Raw genomic sequence first — 22,098 nt, 5'->3', positions numbered from 1 at the left:
TATGACTTCACGCTCAGTATATAAAGCTTGAGTGAAGAAGGGGATGACGGGTGTTCAGGGTCATGGCGTCTGTCTTCCCAAGAAACCATTACGCGTGATGGAACCCTGCTTCCCTGGAGATGGCTGAGCACCTGCCTGCCCATGGGCAGTGGTGAATGGATTCCTTGTTTTGCTCTGCTTGTGTGCGCGGCTTTTGCTTTGCCTATTAAACTGTCTTTATCTCAAACCATGAATCTCCTCCCTTTTACTCTTCTGATTCTCTCCCCCATCCCACCGTGGGGGAGTGAGCGAGCGGCTGCGTGGGGCTTAGTTGCCGGCTGGGGCTAAACCACAACAGCCATTTATTTTGTCCCTGTTTATTCTAGATAGTAAATTTTTCAGCGTCATGATCATTAGGTCATATGAGGTTATCTACTTTCTCCTCCTATCCCAACATAGAAAGATCATCAGTCAGATGCCTGACATTTGATTTGTTCTGTTAAAATCCCTCCAATAATAGAAATTCCCTTTCTTAGGCAAACAATAAGATTTTTTTTAAAAATTCTTATCCTTGCAAAGCTTTCCTTGTCTCTATTCTAATTTCCTGTTTTGTATCCCTTCCTGTGTTTTAGATTTGCCAATCCTTAACGTTCCATGCAGAGGAGAAACAAATTACTCCCTTCCTATTGGCACCAGTCTTTTATGTATTTGAAGAGTGTAATCATTTATGCCCAGATCCCCAGACAGGGACTGCATGTGTCTAGGCTAAAGAACCCTCCTTTTTACGGAGGACATATCTAATATGATGTATCTTTGTGATGGTCTTAACATATTTCTCATAAATTAACCTTAAGTAGAAAAGTTGAAAGTACAAGTTCAGAAGATAGAAATAAGGCTCTTAAAAGGATCATACTGCACATCAGATAGGCTCTTCGATAAGAAGGAATGCAATTACTATTTGTATTTTCTGTTGATTTTTTTAAACCGGTTTTATTAAAAAATATTGTCAGCTTTTCCAGAACTTCAGTGTCTACGGCAAACCAAATTTTCAACTTATCTTCAGGTGTGCTGAACCTTTCATTCTTAGACCAAATACATATTGTAGTTGTCTGCTATTTCTTCTATTTAAACTGGAAAATATCTAATAAGTAATAACATCAAGACTGGGGATAGACTTATACTAATACAGAAATTTTGCTAAATTGCAAATCTGGAACCCAGAATTGTTTGTGATACAAATCATGTTAGAGAGCTGATACTTCTCTCAATTGAAAAAAATGGTGAGAAGGCACACTTGAAATACAAAACTAAACTGTGGCAGTTTAACAAGTTATTAGGCTGTGAAGGTCATTTATCCTGCTTCAGTTGTAAGCAAATGCACCTTAGATTAAACCACACTGAAAGCAGTTTAAGAAGATGCATTTTATTTCACACCTGGAGTGGGCAACCAATGTGTATATGGACAGTTGTGATGTCTTAATGACTATGACTTGATGCCTTGTTAAGCATCCAGAAATAGATCCTTTTTCTGAACCTCATGTAAACAATTTTTTACTCTCATGAGTCTTACAAAAATATTGTATTTCCTCATTATAGAAATTACAATGACCATTCTACTCCTCGTAATTCTTCTTTAAGCAGCTATTATACTGAAACAAGGGCTTTTATTAGTGTTGGGCATTTAGATCCAATACTATAATTTTTAATTAGTTTTCAGTTAGCATAGCTTGACATATATGCATTTCCTACTTTGCCCTGTATTTATTTGGCAAAAATACATGCTTTTTTCCAGTGTTGTAGTACCAAGTAATGGCTGCTTTTTGTTTACTTTTGTTTGTACATATCAACATTATTGTTGGCAGGAATAAGTTTAGCTGTGGGAATATTTTTGTCACTGTTGCAACAGCTGGTTCATACACAATGTTTTATTTGGAGAATCCCACCATCAAAATGGCTTTTTTGGCATGAGAGGCTTGTATACTGTAGCAAGGTAAGAGTCTGTTTAATTAAAATTATAATCCCAATGGGATTACTTCTAAATTTAAAACGTTTATGAGAAGATTGAATCTGCCTGCTGCCAGTTCAAGTACTGGAGTAAGATAAGAAGAGCTTCTTCACCCATGGAGCACCATGACAAAAACATCTGAGTGGCTCCAGCAGGCTTTTAGGTTCATCTCAGCATTGCTAGGTCAGATGTTGAATGGCTCTGTAACACATGCGGGTGTCTGTCAGTGCCTGTGTCATCTGATTTTCTATGACCTAAGCTACACTAGCACCTTTATGGATGAAGAGAGTAATTGCAGTTCAGATTACATTGCCTCTTGAAAGCTTTGATTCACTCCCACTTAATGTAAAACAAATTTCTTTAAAAGCTAGAGTAACTATTTCACATCTAAGCCATGAATGTAGTTCATTCTCAAACTGGAAAAATGCTTTTGGAAGTAGGTTGAATAATTTATTATTTTAATGATATTTAGAAGCGATACCTTGAGAATTAAGGTCCTTCAGCATTGTTTGGCTTATTTTTACAGTTTTAATCCTTAATATTTGCTGCATCTTAAGTATGTGATACTTGAAATATCCCATCTTCACGTTTGGGACTGTGGGACAAAATGTCACCTACGTTATGTTGTCTTTAGGCACAATTAAGAATATTACATGTAAGAGAACTTTTTTTTAGGTTTTTTTGCCCTGTTTCTCAGAAATTCCTCCCCTAGGTAAAAACTACTGTTGTTACTGTACTAAGGAATTGATAGGTGATGTCAGTTATACTGAAAAAAAGTCTCTTCTGCCCCTTCTCCTTAAGGTGATAGAGGATATTACCTTAGCATTAAAATATAGCTATAAAGTAACAGGAAGAAACAAAGACACACAGATTGAGAGTCTTGCCTAATGAAATTTGGTTTTGTCTACATTCTCTTTCCGAAACTCTGCCCTTTTATCTTCTTGTAAAACTTTTAAAATAACTTTAAGTTAATATAGTTCCTTAATATTACATCTGTTTTTCATACAATCATAGAATCTTTGGGTTGGAAGGGAACTTTAAAGGTCACCTAGTCCAAGCCCCTTGCCATAAGCAGGGACATCTTCAACTAGGTCAGGTTGCTCAGAGCCCCATACAACCTGACCTTGAATGTTTCCAGGGATGGATCTTCTACCACCTCTCTGGGCAACCTGTGCCAGTGTTTCACCACCCTCGTTGTGAGAAATTTCTTCCTTAGATCTAGTCGAAATCTACCCTCTTTTAGTTTAAAACGTTACCCCTTGTCCTATTGCTACAGGCCCCGCTAAAATGTCTGTCCTCATCTTTGTTAGAAGACCCCTTTAAGTACGGGAAGGCTGCAATAAGGTCTCCCTGGAGCCTTCTCTCCTCCAGGCTGAACAATCCCAACTCTCAGCCTTTCTGCACAGGAGACATGTTCCCTCCCTCTGATCATTTTTGTGGCCCTTCTGACCCTCTCCAACAGGTCCATGTCTTTCCTGTGCTGAAGGTTCCAGAGCTGGATGCAGTTCTGCAGGTGGGTCCCACCCGAGCAGAGTAGAGGGGCAGAATCACCTCCCTCGACCTGCTGGCCACGCTGCTTTGGGTGCAGCCCAGGACAGGGTTGGCCTTCTGGGCTGCGAGTGCACATTGCTGGCTCATGTCCTGCTTTTCATCCACCAGTCCCCGCCCCCAAGTCCTTCTTGGTAGGGCTGTTCTCAAGCCCTTCATCCCCCAGCCTGGATTGATACTGGGGATTGCCCAGACCTATGTGCAGGACCCTGCACTTGGCCTTGTTGAACCTCAGGAGGTTCACATAGGCCCGTTCCTTGAGCTTGTCCAGGTCCCTCTGGATGGCATCCTGTCCCTCAGGTGTGTCAGCCATACCACTCAGCTTGGTGTCATCTGCAAACTTGCTGAGGGTGCACTTGATCCCACTGTCTATGTCATTGATGGAGATACTAGAGTACTGGTCCCAGTATGGACCCCTGGGGGACACTACTTGTCACCAGTCTCCATCTGAATGTTGAGCCGTTGACCACTACCCTCTGGATGTGACCCTCCAACCAATTCCTCATCCACCAAACAGTCCACCCATCAAATCCATATCTCTCAGTTTGGAGAGCAGGATGTTGTTGGGGACTGACTGTGTCAAAGGCCTTACAGAGGTCCAGATAGATGAGATCTGTAGCTCTTCCCTTGTCCACTGATGTGGTCACTCCATCATAGAAGACCCCTAGGTTGGTCAGGCAGGACTTGCCCTTGGTGAAGCCATGCTGGCTGTCTCGAATCCCCTCCCTGTCTTCTGTGTGCCTTAGCATAGATTCTAGGAGGATCTGTTCCATGATCTTCCCAGGCACAGAGGTGAGGCTGATGGGTTGGTAATTCCCAAGGTCCTCCTTGCTACCCTTTTTTAAAATGGATGCAATGTTTCCCTTTTTCTAGTCTCCAGGGACTTCACCTGACTGTCAGGACTTTTCAAATATCATGGTGAGTGGCTTGGCAACTACATCAGCCAATTCCCTCAGGACTCTGGGATGCATCTTATTAGGTCCCATAGACTTATGTATGCTCAGGTTCCTCGTGTTTTGGTAATTGAATAAAAATTGAATGGTTTTGATGTGTAGGCACTAGTTGTAATGCCTATGTACAGTCAAGAATGGTTCCTAGCTTCACAGGAAAAGGCACTTTTCTAAGGAGAGTATGAAGCAAGTAGAAAGTGTGTGCACACTGATATCATGCAAATATGGCAGCAGTTCGTTACTTCACTGTTTATTTCATGACAAAATACGACTTTTGGCTGGCTAACAACTCCATTAGAAGTGTGGTCTATATGACAATTTTATTTTAAATAAAGAAAAAGTCAGTATCTATCTTTACTAAGTTTTTTCCACCTGATGTTGCCTCTGTAAGTTTTCAGTGTGGTAATGTATATCTTTTACAGAACTAAGTTATTCATTGTTTTACAGAGGAATATGAAAATAGTAGACACCATTTTTGCTCCTCTTAACAAGAACAAACCCATGCATAACATTTTCTGAAGGCAGCAGACCAAACTTTTAGAGAGCAAGTTTTTGATCTGCAGAGAGATAGTAATCATCAGTGAGAAATATTTTGGAAGTGTGAATTGAACATGATGTAGTAAGCCATTTTCAGCTCTATGAACATGGTCAAGTGCACCTTGCTGTTACTCTTGACTATTCATTCAACTGAGATTGTGAATATGAAGGGTTAACTGGTGACTAGGAAAGTTTTACAAATATTTATCTCTTTGTATATGTAATGTGTACTTCTAAACAGGTATTACAGTGTTGATGGTGTCAACCTTCTCAAATTTTGGCAATAGTTTGCCAACTCTTTCAGTTCGTAAGTAGTAAATGATAAAGGTGCTCAAGGAAATAGCCTTGTAGTAGTATCTCGTATCATATAGATAAGTGATCTGTAGGATTTTTAATGTGGTGCACAGTGCACATGAGCAAAAATTCTGTGTCTTTAACACGTGCTCTGTAGCAGAATTTTGCAGATACTCTGTGAGAATGTTTTTTATTTCAGAAACTGAAAACTGTTTCTGTTCAGTATAAAACTTGTATGCTATATATAGCAACTTTTTTTCAGGCAAGTAATCTGCCCCACCAATAATTAGCAGTGGGTCAGTACTTATGGTATAATCTGGAATAAGACAGACAAAACTTCAGAGACTTAGGTGCCTTTTATTCAGATGAGGGATCTGACCATCTTTTCTCTCTCTTTCAGTTCATTCTTTAAAACTTTAAAAAAAAAAAAGCATCACAAGTCTGGCAATACTTGGATAGGTTCTGAAGCTTCCAGTAATCAGTAGTGAAAATACTGTTTTAAAGTTTGTTTTGCTGGGTTCCTTCCATTCTGCATTCTTTCCAAAGTGATTACAACCTTAAAAACTGCCAGTTTCTCTCACGCTGTGTTTATCATTGTCTTTCTTTCACTGCGTGTTGATAAAAATTTCAAATAATACATAGAGTAGTTCAATGAGGTAAAATTGAATTGAATCTTTTGTGTCAGAAAAAGGGTTTCTTGGCTATGATTTCAAACCAAAATTTTAGGTCTTTAAGCTGTGCGTGTAAAAAAAAAAAAATAGGTCTTTAAGCCCTGAGTGCGAAAAAAAAAATAACTCCCATTTTGGTGCTGCAACAAAAAAGATGGAAAAAATATTGCTTAGATAATAATCTCAAGTTTAATTATAACCTCTGAGTTTTTTAAATCTCTTTTAGTTTAAACAGGACTTAATCTGGTTTCAAAGCTCCAACGCCTTTGCTCTGAAATAGATGACTACGATTAAGTTTGGAAACGTTATTTTATGTGTCTAGTAACTTAAGGTAGTATGTGTCTAGGAACTTTAGTGTCAACAAACAGGTATTTCCTAATGACCCATCATTTAGACATTGCCTCTTAAGCAGAGATGAAAAATATTTCTTCCGGCCTCAAGGCATCTTTTTAGCACTAATCTGGGGAGAGGTCCTAGGATCATGGAATAATACAGGCTGGAACGGACCTCCATCGGTCATCTAATCCAAACACCTCCTCCAGGAGAGCCTATTTAGATCACCTTGCTCAGGAACTTGTCTTTGAAAAGTTATCAGCAGTGGCTAAGGGATGCACTTACTGCTTTCTCCTTTCCTCGTGGATACCGCGTTGCTCACAGAGGAAGAGGAAGGCCAATGATCTTACTTGCTTGGGGAATCAGAATAGAGTGGTAAATATTGTCATATGTGAAAAATATATATCCTGTTTGGTACTATTCTGAGGAATGGACTACTCTGCCTCAAAACTAACTATGTTAATTGTATTTTACAGTTATGTATTTTACTGTGTAATAAATTTTCATGGGCTTGTATTTGCAGTTTCCTGAATGTGGTTTCTACGGAATGTATGACAAAATTCTGCTCTTCCGCCATGATCCTACATCTGAAAACATTCTCCAGTTGGTGAAATCAGCTGCAGATATTCAAGAAGGAGACCTGGTTGAAGTTGTCTTATCAGGTAATTAAAAAACAGTGAAAATTACTGTCATGCTTTTGCAACCAAAAGGATCCACAATATTTTTGTCCCAGTTAGGATTCAAGAAAAAGGAGATTTTGTTTGTATGGACTTTCACCTCCATCGGGCCAAAATCTTTCTCAGAGGTATATAGGCATATTATGCCTCTTAATATTTTTTTTTCTTTCTATTGCACTGTATACTTTTTAACAGGCTTTATTTTGTCCATGTTACTAGTTAAGCAACAGGTTAATTTTAATAAGTAAATTGTAATATGTATATTCTACATTTTTAGAGGAAAAAATCATCCTGTGTGACAGCACAACCCTTTTCAAAGCAGCACAGTAGAAACAAAATATAATAAGTAACAAAATACAATAGCTATTTTAACATTTACTTAATTAACAGAGTAGCTTGAAAATTAGAATTGGTCTTCACATATCTTGCATGAAGTATCAACAATTTAATATTTAATAGGATAGAGGATACATTTTTCTATTAGTTGATGCAGCCAGTTCATAATTTCCTGTGGAGGTATTGTCAAGGCCGTTCTTGCTAACAGTGACCTGGCTCCTTTTAAAGTAAGGATTTTTAGCTTTTACCTTATATGAAGTGCCATAAAAATGTCCATTGGAAATAGAGTAACTGTTTTTTAAAGCCCTACATAACAATACCTGCCGGGGCTGCTCTGAATCCTTACACGATCTGTTTTTAAAAGTATTCAGGAAAGGAAGAGGAAAACTTAAATTCCAGGCGAGAAAGTAAATAAAATTCTAGAAATATACATTATATATGGATGGCTGTCGAAGACGAGTGCTGGATGCTTCTTGTACGGGACTGTTGATTGTCTAACAGGTATAAATGATAGCACGGAAAGTGAAAAAGTGGAAGTAAATAACTATTTAGGGCCTAGGAAGTACAAAAACCAGAGGAGATAAATTGAGAATATAAGTCAGTGCAAAGCCAGAGAATGAAAGTTACTGTCTGAGGGTGACTAGCAGGTGAAGGGATGAAAGAAAAGGTGTAATATGAGTGAATTGTGAGGTGAAAGGCTAAATTTTGGAGACAATGAAATGATAAATGGATTTAAGGGGCATATTTGGCCAGCAGAGTGACCATAAAGAGTGTATTACTCTAATTGAAGTAGGAAATAAGCAGAAATTGTGACTGGAATGTAGAGGAACTCTGTGGATGCCATTAAGTGTCAGTAGGACTTGTCAAAATCTTAGATGTGAGAAGGGATGGGGTATGTGACTAGAAATGGTGCAAAGTTTACAAAGGTATGCAGTAGAGTGAATGCTGGAATTGTAAAGATGTAAAGGTGGTATGTGATAGATAAAACTTAGAAGATAGCTGAAGGGCTTTATTTTTGCAGTTGGAACACTGCGGTTAGAGCATCTGGAAAGATGCGTAAAAATGAGACGACACTTATGTCATATAAAGGTAGGAATTGAATCTTTAGGCGAGTGTAGGATTAGTGAAGAGAAAGCCAAATTCCTAATAGATGCTGAAAAGAGTGGAGGTAAGAGTTAGGTCACATAATCGAAGCCAACTGAGATTTTTAATAGAGTTTTCTTGTATAGGACCCGATTCCATACTCTTCGATTAGAACAGGAAGAAGTACAGTAAGGAATAATGCAAGTCATTCCTGTAAGTCATCATTCATCTTTTCCATATCGGAAAAGAAATTTTTCCCTTTTGAAAAGATACCAGTAATCTCTATTTCATATATTTCCCAAAGAAAATAATCACTACAGATCAGTAAATTGGATGTCAGCAAGGAATTTAGTGCTTTATTTGATGTATTGTTTATATGCTTTTGAAATGGAGACCACATATCTTTCAGTTCACCAAAACTGGGCAAGTAGCTGCTTAAATCTTCAAGAGCAGCACTTTAACCAGAACTTGCAAGTGATAAAGGAGAACTATACTGTATAAGAGCATTAGGGGATTTATGGTTTTATTTTTTAGGCGAAGCATCCCTCTACAAAAGTGGTCAAGCATAAGCAACTCTGCAATATTTAAAGGAAGGCTACTATATCAGGACTGTGTGAAGTATGGGTGGCACCTACAATTGCCCAAGATCCATATATTTTTTTCCCTTTGACTCTCCAGCTTAGAGTATACATTGCTGGCTGAAGGCCTGGAATTTTTAATACCACGAAGTACTGTTGTACTGTGTTCTAGTAACCAAATTTTAGCTAAAGGTTAATCCCCAAAGTGCACTATTATACGCTTCCTAATAATTCTGTTATACAGTTGTTGACAGCATTGTTCAGATATACAATTTTTCATGAATTCATCATAAATAAAACCAGGTAAGAAATTTATGTTTGTTTATTACCTTCTTGTTACTGATTTATGTCATTTCTGTGGTATACTAGTTCCCTTTTGCAATTCACTGACTGTATTTACTGTATCAAAAGTTGTGCAACTGTAGCGGTATGTCATGATGGGTTAAAAAAAGGAAAAAGACAGAGAAAATAGAGGAATTAGGGGATCCATCTATTTTGGAAAGTCATTGTAGTGTACAAAAATAATAGACTAAGAATATTTTTGTATCCTAAGTAAATGCAAAATGCATTGTGATGTGTTTAGAACTAAGTATATTTTCATTTTTTTGCATGTTGTTTCATAGTTTTACAGGAAATAGGGTGTGATCATACCTAGCCATAGCTATGATAGCCTATGCATAGTCATAGCATTTCTGAGACTCTAATTCTTAATTGCATTAACTTCTTTTCACTGAAAGCAATTAGTAGTTCTAATCCCTGAGAATAGTTCTTGTTTCAGTTTTATCATCCCTCTAGCAGTAGCTAGTAATAGAATTTATTTCTGTCTGTCTCTTTTTTTTGTTGTTGTTGTGGGGTTTTTGTTGTTTTTTTGGTGTCATGTCCCCCCTGTCCCCCCCCTATATCTAAAGCTACTTCTGGAAAATATAAGGGAGAAGTATTACAATCTGTTTAACTAGCCACCAGTCCAGTGCTTAACAGCTGTTCCACGTGTTATTTTGAGAATGCCTGATTTATGTAATCTTAACTACAGCCATCACTCATGTCCTTGCTGAAATAAAGTGGCTTTTTTTAACTTACAAGTCAGGGTTGAGGTATCTTAAGACGCTTCCGGTAAGGTATATTGGTTTCTTAATTCCATATGGCCCAAAGAGTATGACTTTGTTTCCATGTTTTTACTGAACAACTGAAGTAATAATTTTTCTCCTCTCTGCCAAAAGATGTGAAAGTCTTCCTTGGCCATGCAATGAGCACTTACGGGTGCAACCTGTCAGGTCCCATGGATTTATGTATGTCCAATTTACTTAAATGTTTCTTAATCTGATCTTCCTCTGCTGAGGGTAAGTCTTTCTTGCTCCAGACTTTCCTTCTGGTCTCAATGATCTGGGATTCCTGAAGGCTAGTCTTGCTAGTAAAGGCTGAGGCAAAGAAGGTGTTGAGTACCTTGGCCTTTTCTCTAGCCTTTGTCACTAGGTTGCCTGTCCCATTCAGCAACAGGACATTTTCCCTATTCTTCCTTTTGCTACTTTAGTTAAGAAGGTGAAGCTTACTCTTCCTTAATATTTTATCAAATGGTATTCTCTCTTAATCTCGTGGAATTATCATAGCACAATATGGTGAAATGGGTCTGAAAAGAGATTACAAGCATGCACTTCAGATACTTTAAGTAGGTCTGCGTTGTAACACATACAAATATTAGTTCTTCTTTTTCATTGTTCTTCACTTTCTCTTTTCTCTCCCATTGCCTGACCTCTTGTGTGAATTAGTGCTCTACCCTTGAACTATTCTGCTTTGGTGGGCATGGCCACATGAGGTAAGAAAGCTGATTTATGTAGGGTATTAGTTACGTCTTTTACTCCTGTTATGTCTTTAGAAACAAAACGGAGTGAGAGACTTAATATCCTTTAGCAACAGTTCTGCATTGTTTTGATTCAAAAAATTGTTTCTGTAAGGATGGTTTCAGTTAATCTTTAGCAAGCCATTGTATCACCACAGATCAGCAAAATATATCTCTAGGTCCTCTGGCTACTAGTGACTTAATGTTACAGTCTTTTTGTTACAAATAAAGACGCTTTGTGACAAGAAGGGCTGTGGGGTATTTTGAAGTTATTTGTACCACTTTTTAGATTCCTTATGCCTACCACTTAATGCCAGTGATCCTTCAAGAATTTCAGAACATCATTACATAAAATATTCTATAAGATATTAGAACTTTGTGTAAAAATGACATTTCTTGCACGTGACGTAAACGGATGCCAAGGATTTTACAGCAGGTAGCAGTTTATAAATATTAGAAAGACCATTCAGATAGAATGGACTGCAGCAGTCAGGAAACAATATTTAAATTATTTCATTTTCTTGCCCCAAAACTATTTTAATATTTTAGTATCAGATTAAATAAGTATTTAGTAGCAGATCTAGCAATCTAAGAGAAAATGTTTTCATTTAAAATAGATGCACCTTAAATACTGATAATAGATGTAATAAATTGTTGCAATGATAGATGTAGAGAGCAATAAGGTCTCCCCTCAGCCTCCTCTTCTCCAGACTGAACAATCCCAGTTCCCTCAGCCGCTCCCTCTTCAAGCAATTGTCTTTGTAGATTACGCACACGTAAATGCCTTTCTGCTAGTATAGTTGCATGTATGAGGTTTTAAAGTGATGTAGTTAATTGAGCAGGTTGCTTCTTAGACCAACTGTTGTGTTTTTTTAATAAAACACTGAAATTGGGTTTTTAAAACAAAACTAAAAACACAAACAAAACCAGTTGTTACCCGCCTAGCTATGTAAAGAGAGATTATTATGAAACCTTGACAACAACATGAGGTTTGCCAGAGTGGAGACCGCTCAGTCAACAGTTGATGATATGTCAAGGAGTTTAACGGCTGAAACTCAAGAAAAGGGGTGGGTCAGTTGTTTGCACCTTTTCAGTTGCACTGTCATACCAGATTCCTCCGTGTGATTTCCTGAAGCTGGAATCCCAGCTTTCATCAACTTGTGTCTGCTTTCAATCTTCCTCCTGTCCTACAGCAGGAGTTTCCTGTGAAGAGTAATTGCTAAGACATGTTTTCTATATTGACATACTGTAATAGCAGCTCTTAAAACACTACAGCAAGAGTAAGTAAAAGATCAGCCACACAGTACCTGTTCTAATATTACAGAATTAGGAATGGTTTCCTCCCCCAGTTGCACACGAACTTTAACGTTGCAGAAATTGCTAGATTTTGTTAGACTCATCTGCTAACAGCTCTGTGTTTTCCATTAGACAACACTGTGCTCAGAAGGCTTGCTTTCTCTCTAAATGCAAAGGACAACAAATGAAACTTGTAATATGTCATGGCCTGACGATTACACTATTACAAAAAAAGGCCTTCAGTCAGATGTCTGAAGTTATACAAGCACTTAAATACATATCCTCCATAAACACTCAAGAGCATCAGTGTCCTCCCACAGATGAGCCTTAACTAAATGCAGCTATTCATTTCCACAATGTTAAAATTCCTGTGTCAGGGAAGGAAGCATGCCCAGTTCTGCAGCACTGGAGAAGAGAACTATATAAACAGTCTGTAATGTTCGGGGAAGTAGTAATGCAGGCATTCTTTTATTGAAATATATTCAGACATAGTTTCAAATTATTACAGATTTTGGGCAATAGTGCATCACCAATTAGCTGAAGATGGCTTATCTCGCCTTTTAAATTAAAAAAAAAGTCTACCTAAATATAGAACGATAAGAATTTTTTTCATGATACTTAATTTGGATATGCCTCGAAAATTTATTATGAAGGGCAGAAAAACCCCACTGAAAACAGGAGAGATTGGCCTTGAGCACTACAGTGAATGATTTTGAACACTTGAGCAGTGGGAAGGACAAAAGAAATGCAATATATGTTCAGATGCTTTTGTTGAACTGGTTGAAGTGTTTTACTTCTACATTAGAATGTATATTCTGTTTAGGTATTTGTGAAGTTCTGTAAATTCGAGGTGTATTATGGCAATTATTTTTGAATGGCATGTCTGAAAGCAGCAGTAGAACATAGTGTTACTGCTACAGCATTGCTGCTGAAAACTGTGCGCTGTGGGTAAACATCCCCTGAGGCACTGATATCTGATGTCAAAAGCTATACTGATCCACTGCATTCATTTTTTATTGCACATGTCGATAGTGGTCAGGGTAGAGAAAGCTGAACTGTCAGTCCCAGTGCTATGGGATTATACAATCAGTTCATATCCTAATACTATGCATTTTCTAATTTTCATTGTAGTTTACTTAATTACAAGGTCTTTTATAAAGGTGGGACAACTTGTGATTAATTTTTGTTTCTTATTGTACTTATGTTCTTGGCATTGTAAGGAACAATAAATATGATTATCTTCTGGTTCAGAGCTTATATTACAGGTTCTTGAAAGACATGAAAATTTATCTAGAAAAATGTATAGTTGAGAGGAGTTGCTCATTGTAGCTGAAGCACTTTAGTCCATTTTAGGGAAGAAAATTGTACCTGCAGATGTCACATGATACAACTGAAACAGTTTATGGCAGAGCTAGAGGTTTCTGGTGAAACACAGGAAATTTAATCAGCTCAAAACGCAGCACCTGCTGGGCTTTTATATTCATAGTGAACATTATTACTTGCAATTTGCATTCGTGCATTATGCAGTAGGATTTTAATGGAGTGTAAGAATTGTGTAACTTGCTGAACAAATGTTGTGTGTCTGTCTGCTGACTGGTCCAGAGGAGATAAGCACAGGCGATTGCAGTCAGCCAGAGGAATTGTTGTTCAGTGCCAGTATAGATTCTGTCATTTTGGAAGCGAAAGGTTGGGCATTATTGTGGGAGTGGAAGCAAAACGGTATGCTGAGTTACAGATTCAGTCAACTGCACATTAAAAGAGGAAAAGGGGACTTTCATTATGAACATTAGTAGCCCTCATAAGTACGGTTTTATTTTAACCTCTTACACTGTTTCTTCCCTTTTAGGTCTTTTTTTAAAATATTACCTGGTTTAATACTTTATTTCAGTTGACTACATGGGATTCTGATAGTGTTTTTACAGGAGATATGGAGATATGTCAGAAATTTATTACTTCAACAAATTTGTTTGTTGAATGCAGCTGGTTTATTAGGCTACACTCCTGGGCGTTTGTCAAACAGTATGACTAATACTATTCTGTCAGTTCATGTATTGCTTGCCATTTTGCTGTTTTCTTAGCTGTGCATTTTCTATTACATTTCTTCTTCAAAATGTTAGAAAAGTGCATCTAGTCTCCTGATGCACAACAGAGGAAAGTCCTTTACTAGTGCTGCGGAAACCTCCACTACTGTGTTCATTGAATCTGACATTTACTTAGTTAAATTGCATTTCAGACTGAAAAAGCATCTGAATCTTTGGACACTTTTCAGGATTTTATCAAGTGATATTTGTATGAAACATTCTTTTCGGTTAGAATACTCTCAAAAATTAGTAGGCAGCCCAAACCAGGAAGCAAGGTGCAGAAGTTGCAGGCAAAGTTATAATCAAAGGTGTCTGTAAATGAGCAGTCAGTCATTCATAAACACTGAAAGGAAGAGAAACCAAAAGCTGCATCTTTGTAGGTCTCTGTCTCTCTCTCTAAAATGCAACAGTCTTACTGTTTGCTCAGGAAAAGGAAGTAAATTATTTGTAAGGTGAGTTTAAGTTGAAAAATCTTCTTCAGTCTTGATGTGATTAAGTAGTATTTGCTACAAGCTTCAACTGGATCTATGAAAAGTTAACTTTCAGGTTCCACTCCTGAAATAAGGGGTGCAAATGTGAATCACCAAAATAACATAATGTAAAATTCACAGTAGACTTGGTCAGAATGAAATATGCTTGCTCTGATAAACTGACTTCATTAAGCTTAACTCATCATTTTCCAAGTTGTTTGGTACTCCTTTGACTAGCCTTTAAAAATTATTTATTTCAACTGCCATTTGTTAATGCCAATAAAGAGGTATTAATGATCGAGAGGTGTAGTACTTCCTACTCAGATGCTATAGAACAAGCTCACAAATAAGAGTTGCTGTGGCTCTGTAATTCTATACTCTGACTCTTCTGGAGTTCTGTTTTTTGAGCCCTTCAAGGAAACAATTACTTTAGATGCCTTCAGACTTTTGTTCTTGCCAACATAGTTCATGTCCTATGCTATACTTTGTTTATGAAAATTTATTAAAAACTGCTGTGTAAATTTGCCAAGTCTTTTCATGTTATGTAGCGCAAAACCCAATTTTATATGTACGATTTTAATATGAGTTTGCTTATAAAAATTCTATCTCTTTTTACTGGCAAAATTATATTGGGATCCAAGAGATCTTTGCCAGCCACTGGAAGGCAGATGATGCAACGTTAGCATCTTGTGCAAATTAGTGGAATGTACTTCATCTGCTTGCTGTGAGCAGTTGTGCTCATCTTGGCAGGATTCCTGAAGCAAGAAAGTCAAATAGCAGCTATTTTGTGTTCTGTTGCTGAGCTGATAAGGGTGTGAATTGATCCACTACTTCTGTTAAGAAGCTGTTTCTGTTTTAATATCACTTAGATGGTACACCATCTGATCATTGGATGATGACATTTTATTTGGATTCAGTGCAGTTTATACTGTCTTGTATATGATAAAATATGTTGAACTGAATAAAAGCTGTGGATAACTATGCAATTGTAGTAAATGCCCATATATAAACATATAACTGGTTTGTAACATTAGCTTGACTGCCACCTTCTTGAGATAAACATTATGATGTTGTATCTTTGAACATCATTTGATAGTACTTATAAAGTTGGTCATAGTTTGTGACTGCTTCATTGTGATCCAAAATCATCATTCTCTTGGTGTCTTCAAGGCTATGCTAACACCCTCTTTTTCTGGTGTCTTTGAGAAATACAACTATCTTTTCTCTATCCTGTCCAAGATGTTACTTTTTAGAATTATTCTTCTTCTATGTCCTTTGAATTGTCTCTAGCTGTCATCTTTTTTCTTATTTCTGTAGAGGTAAGGCTCACTACTGATTAGGTTAAAGTGGATTGATTTCATATCCCTCACTGTTCATTAGTCTACATCATTCTTGGATCATGAATTTCAAATGGATGATTGTGTTTGAAGTTTGAAGAAAAGATTCTTTCCTTCTTTTTTTATGTTCTGCCTCATTGTATTTTCTTCAGCTCTGAAGTGTTATAATTGTTACCTTCTGGGTACAGACTTTAAGATTAGTATTTGATCTGCATCAGCAGAATCTTTCTGAACTCCCTTGCCATTCTTTTCTTTCTGCTGCTGGAGGGAGTAGGTAAAAATAGGCTGAAAAAAAATAGATATCCTATCAACATCACTTCCTTATATACTCTGGCTGCATCATCAACAGTACACGCTGAGTAAAATGATGTGTGACCAGGCAAATGTTGGTAGGGAAGCAGGTTAACGTGCCAATTTTGCTTCTAGTGCTCTTACAGAAGTACAAGCCATGCTAGTTATTCTTCCTTGGGTCTTTCTGTATGTTTTTAGTATTTAATGATTGTTTCAGCAACAGAAAAACTGAAATAAGATTTTGAGAACGTGGATTGCAAGAAAGCAAGCAGTGTATTTCTTCATAGGAATAAAATTACCATTATGTTTTTAAGTAATATTGTAGATGCCATTTTAAAGCTTGATTAGTTGGTAATCATAAACAATGTCATTTTGTATTTATAAACAAATGAAATTAAATTTTGGAAAAAATACTATTGGTAAGGAAGATGAGTTTTCCTTGAGAAAAGCTACAAATACACACACATCCTTCTCTCGGGACAGGACCTGTTTATGGGAGCTTACTGTTCCACCTCTAGCGAAAAGATCAGACATCCTATATTGTACACCTTTAACCGTCCAGTTTTCAGAGAGAATGCATTTTCAATTTATTGGTGTTCTGTTTAATGAAAGTAATTGATTTTTCTGTTCAGTTGACAGAGCATACTTGCTTTTCCAGAAGTCATACAAACACTTTGTTTTCCAAAGGCTCATAAAGAAACTATGCTTTCATGAAACAAAAAGATAGATGCTCAAATGGATAAAAAACTATTTACCACTCAGGAAACAAGGAGTGGAAATACATGCTGTTTACACAGTGGAAGCAGGTCACTAGCAGAGGTTTAGCAGAGGTTCTTAGGTCTGTGCTACTAAATACATTCATAAATGATCTGGAAAGCGTGACGAGTGAAGTGTCAGTGTCACCCCAGATGAAATTCAGTATAAATCAATATAAAAGGTCAGGGGAATTTCTTGATTTTGATCTGTGTAACAAGGGCCTTGGAGTTAGCTGATACTACCAAAAATTGAGAAGTTCAAGTTATAATATGAAAATGTCATCTTAGTGCTCAGTACCAGTCAAGAAAAATAAGTACAAATCTTGGGATTCTAGGAGAGGAATACAGACAAAACAGAAAACGCTTGTGATGTCACTGCTCCTGTGTCATCTGTCTCTGTCACCTCCTCTCTGCTTTAGAGAATGCTTGATCTGCAAAGCATGGGCATCTGATGTGGTGGTCTGCGGAAATACCACCAGTATCAGATGCTGATGCTGCTTTGGGAACTCCTCTTTGAAAGGCAGGATTCCAGGCTTAGCAGCTTTTGGACTGATCCAGTCATTCTTATGCTTTTGTATTCTTATCAGAAGATTTCACTGAAAAGAAACATTTTTCAAGTTACATCAGTTTTAACGGGGTAACCTCAATGCCTGCGAATTTTAGATGTTGCTATGATTAAGGTAGAATAAGCAATCACATGATTTTTAATTATTATGCATCAATAAGTTGTATAGCGAGCTTTCCAAGACGGGCGGTTTTGAAGCTGATTACAGTTCATTACAGTTACGTTCATTGCAGTTAATGCATTTTAAAAATGTCTATCAGCTTATAAAGTAGTTGTAATTAATTATTGGTGGTCTATATAATGTTATATAGTAGGTATGTATGTTAAAACCTCTGAACTTAAAAAAACCCTATTTTCCTTAAAAGATATTGTTTTCACTTGGGTGAAGCAATTTTTTTTCTTTCGTACTCATTTTTACTCAGTTTTCTTCATAGGGTACACATCATGTTTACCCTTTAAAAAGTTTTAGATATACTTTTATTACCTTTAAAAGTCCCTTCCAACCCCAACTATTCTATGATTCTGTGATTATCATTTTGACTGAGTCTAACACAACCCACTTTGTAACAGTAGCTCAATAGATTATTCAAGTGTTAACTTCAACAGCCCCCACTTCAGCTGATCCTTTCTCAAAAGGCTTGAGGTGATGAATGAAACTTGGAGTCTGTGGTACTTTGTCCTGTATTTCATTGGATATTTCTATGCTCATTTGGACTTTTAATGTGCTGGTATAATCTGATTAGCATTCTGAATTAGTATGAAATACTTATTATTAAAAAGGCATTGATGGAGAAAACAAAACATATTTCCATCAAATGATGAATCAACTCTGTTTACTGTTTTACAAATTTATTTAGTCTGTTTAGTCTTTCCTTACTCTGTGCTGTGTGAAACTTGGACATGGCTATGAATTATTTCACGGCTGTGTCTTTAATAGCACTTGAGCTTTTCTTGAAGGTAGAGTGGCAAAGTCCTATAGGACAGCAGTCTCCAAACCCCAATCACTAAAAATTTTTGAGCATACATGCCCAATATATGTATATTTATTTATTTATAATTTACATTCATTGCTGAAGTTCTCGCATTTTCTTCCTGCACCCTAACGGATTGTCTTGTGCACACCCAGGAGCGTGTGCACCCCACTTTGGAGGCCACTACTATAGGTTCACTTAAAGTTGTATATTAGAAAAAAACTGTTTACCTCTTTAAAAAATTTAAATCGTATTTTTTGATTGTGTTAAGGAAACCTCAATTAAATTGTCTTTCTCCTTTTTCTGAGTTCTTCATATTCTTTCAGTTGTTCCTGCTACTAACCCTAATCATAAAACTGCCAAAACTTGAAGACTTCCCTTTTCCTCACCAGACTGCATTCCCTTCCATCAAATAACTACCTCTCCCACTTCATTTTTACTAGCTATACAACATGTAATGAGGGACAAGCCTTGCTTAGGCAAAGCAGAAAAGTCTTGCATTTGTCATATAGGTTTTTATTTGATACATTTGTTTGACAGTTTTTTTTCACCAATACGTGCTTGACCAAACATTTATATCCTTGTACTTGTTAATTGATAGTAGTGAGTCTTGAATGGGAAGTAGCTGTAAATGATTCAGAGAGGAACATACCTGAAAAATAAAAGGTAACCCACTTGGGATAACTTGCCCATCAGATGAGATATGTTGTTAACATGTCAACAGTGTATTCTACACTGCTTAGATGTATGTCAGGAACAAATCTACTCTTTGGAGAATCTGTCTACTTTTTCAGTCTCTCTGAATTCATGGTCTCAGTAACTCATTGCTCCAGAGGTTTCAAATTAAATACAGCTTATGTAAAAAATACGTCTTTTAATGTCACTCATTGAATTTACTTTCATTAGCTGGCTGCTGGCTTTGGTATTTTGAAAGAGCAAATAGCAATACACAGTCTCAAGTTTATTTCCAATAAATGATGTTTGCAACCCTTTGTGGTAAGATACACAGCTTCTTTTAGGAAGTGCGTGAGGCTTGTCTGAGCACAAACAAGCAAACCTCCTTCCCTTGGGGAATATAAGAATTTGAAACGGAAACTAAGGAGGAAGAGACTCAGGAACTGCCACAGGTTGCAATCTGCTGTTTTTTATATCTGGATGGTAGTGTGACTCAAGCCTGGAGACACTGTCATACTGACTGAAACCTGGTGCACTCTGGGTGTTAGAGGCCCCAAGAATGTTTCTGTTAACCTAGTTAAAGTGTACTTGGTGCCAAAAAGAAGTTCGGAGAGCTTGCCTGCTTCTTAGGACATGAAGACTCCTATCTCTGAAGTTTGTTCATGCAGAAGGTTATACTACAAGTGTTATGTTTGTTTCCTGGTTTGTTTTTTTGGCTTCCTCCTCTTCAATCCGGTAAACTCTTACTCATTTCCTCTTCAAATGAAACAATTCCAGTATTTTAATCTCTCCTTTTATGGAAGTCTCTTCCATGCCTCCAGTGGTTTTTCTCATCTATCAGTTCTTCTCTCTTACCATGCTGCTTTGTGGGTCGGTCTCACAGAAACTGAACACAGAATGTCAAGTGAGGAGTATTAGTATCACCATTTCCCAATGTTAATTTCAGTCCCATTTATGTGATGGGTTGAAGTCCTGGGTAATCTTAAGTCAGTAGAACAGTTTTGTTATCATCAGTGGAGCAACAATATATTCTTTAAACATTTTCCTTGCCTCTTGGATCTTCAGAGCTACTTGGCCAGGCACTGGAGATGTTTCCATGATAAGTCATTCTTGAATTGTTGTAATCCATTTTTAAAAATAAACCACAGTTCAGAGCAATTATTCATTTATTTCTTCCTGGCTATGTCATCTTGGGCGTTGCATGTGCAAATTGTGCATTCTTTAGCATTTTTAGGTTCCCTTCTCCCTTTTCTAGTGTGATCCTAGAAAGATTAAAGTGGGGCTGAGAAAACGCAATGGTTATATATAGCCACGCTTCTGTTCCTTGTCTCTGATGGTCCCATATCAAAGATAAGAGACCCAAAGAAAGCATTATTAGTCAGGCAGACACTAAAGCATATTCCCAAAGTAGTCCTATGTTTCCAGGATTAGTTGTTTCATCACCTTCCGAGGGCTGGAGGTGAGGCTGACTGGCCTGTAGTTCCCTGTGTCCTCCTTTTTGCCTTTCTTGAAGGTAGAAGTGCTTTCCTCCATTCTTTGGGCACTTCTCCCAATCACCATGGTCGCTCAAAAATTCTTGAGAGTGGCTTCGCAATCACATCAGCCAGACCCCTCAGCACTTCTGGGTGCATCCCATCATGGCCCATGAACATCTGACGATACCATGAAAAAAAAAAAAAACCCACCTGTGTATATTCTGTATATAATGATACATATTTATGAATTCTTAGAGTAATTTTAAAGCTATCTAAACTTTTCAGATTGTTCACATTAAAGAGTGTTAAAAGTAGTTTAATATATGCAGAGGCTCCTTAGTGAGTTCAACATAAGATTGTGGTTATAATTCCATTATACTTTTAGCCAGCAGCATTTATTCATCATATAACAAACCATTTTCTTAACCTTTTATAAAAGCAACTTGAAGGAATTGGATAAATTTTACAAGTGCTACATATTCTTTTTGACGACCTCTTCTCTTTGAGATGTATAATTCTGACAGTTACCATGTAATCCATCACTTCATTTTTTCAGAAGCCTTAGAACAGACCTGTGAAGAACTTACAAAACAAAGTCAGAGGAAATAAAGATGTAAAAGACTCATAGTGTGTACTTTATGATATTAATTTAGAACAGTGTGAGCACAGAAAAGGAGCAAGAGGCTTTATTTTTAATTTGGAGCTGCTCCTTCTGGCCAGTAGTCAGAGTTAATTTTCAATACTGCATCAGTAGCTCCAGTAAACGTGTGGAGTATTTAATTTTATTCTCCTATGCTAAACTAATATATCTGCAGCATAATTTTATGATTAACAGAGCCTGAGTCTGTGAACTAAGGTATTGCTTTTTTTTCCACTTGGGTGAAAAATGGGTAAATTTATAAATAATTTTGTGCTGGGATTTCAAATGAATATAAAACTTACTATACTGTATAATTTGTAGGTTTGAAACTCTGGAATCATTCTCAAATTAATAGAAGTACATTCAAATTGAACTTTAAAAATTCAGAATGTACAGACAAATCAAGCACGTTGCGACATGAATGTTAATCTTTTATTAACACTCTCCATAAAAGTCTGAGCCAGCACTGGACAAATGATTGCAAATGGTGTATTATCTCCTACGGTTTATTGCTTAAATCTCACATCACAGGTGAGACAATGTAAACAACAAGCCATAGTGAATCCGGATACTGGCGTTTATTTAAGAACCAAGGAGATCAGGGCTTTTACCTCGCTTGAATGCCTCCCACGCTACCTCCCCACTGCCCCTCCCAGGAAGGTAGCTGCTGGCCAGGGAAGGCTGGGCACAAAGACCTGTTCACTCCTGCTGTGCCACTGC

General features: G+C 37.2%; 1 protein-coding gene across 2 annotated transcripts in view; it reads left to right on the top strand.

Annotated features, from left to right (window-relative positions):
- Positions 1-6,840: 6,840 nt before the first annotated feature.
- PRKD1 (protein kinase D1) overlaps positions 6,841-22,098 on the top strand; it is a 67,737-nt gene continuing 52,479 nt past the window's right edge. Inside the window, exon 1 of one of the 2 annotated variants that reach the window (XM_010291643.1) lies at positions 6,841-6,976. In XM_010291643.1, coding sequence (XP_010289945.1) covers positions 6,862-6,976 — 115 coding nt within the window. In that variant the 5' untranslated portion in view covers positions 6,841-6,861. The remainder of the gene's footprint in view (positions 6,977-22,098) is intronic. The other variant, XM_010291642.1, reaches the window with a different exon arrangement.

Source organism: Phaethon lepturus, unplaced genomic scaffold (assembly GCF_000687285.1).
Source record: "Phaethon lepturus isolate BGI_N335 unplaced genomic scaffold, ASM68728v1 scaffold777, whole genome shotgun sequence".
Taxonomy (NCBI): Eukaryota; Metazoa; Chordata; class Aves; order Phaethontiformes; family Phaethontidae; genus Phaethon; species Phaethon lepturus.
This window is presented reverse-complemented; position numbering and strand designations above follow the sequence as displayed.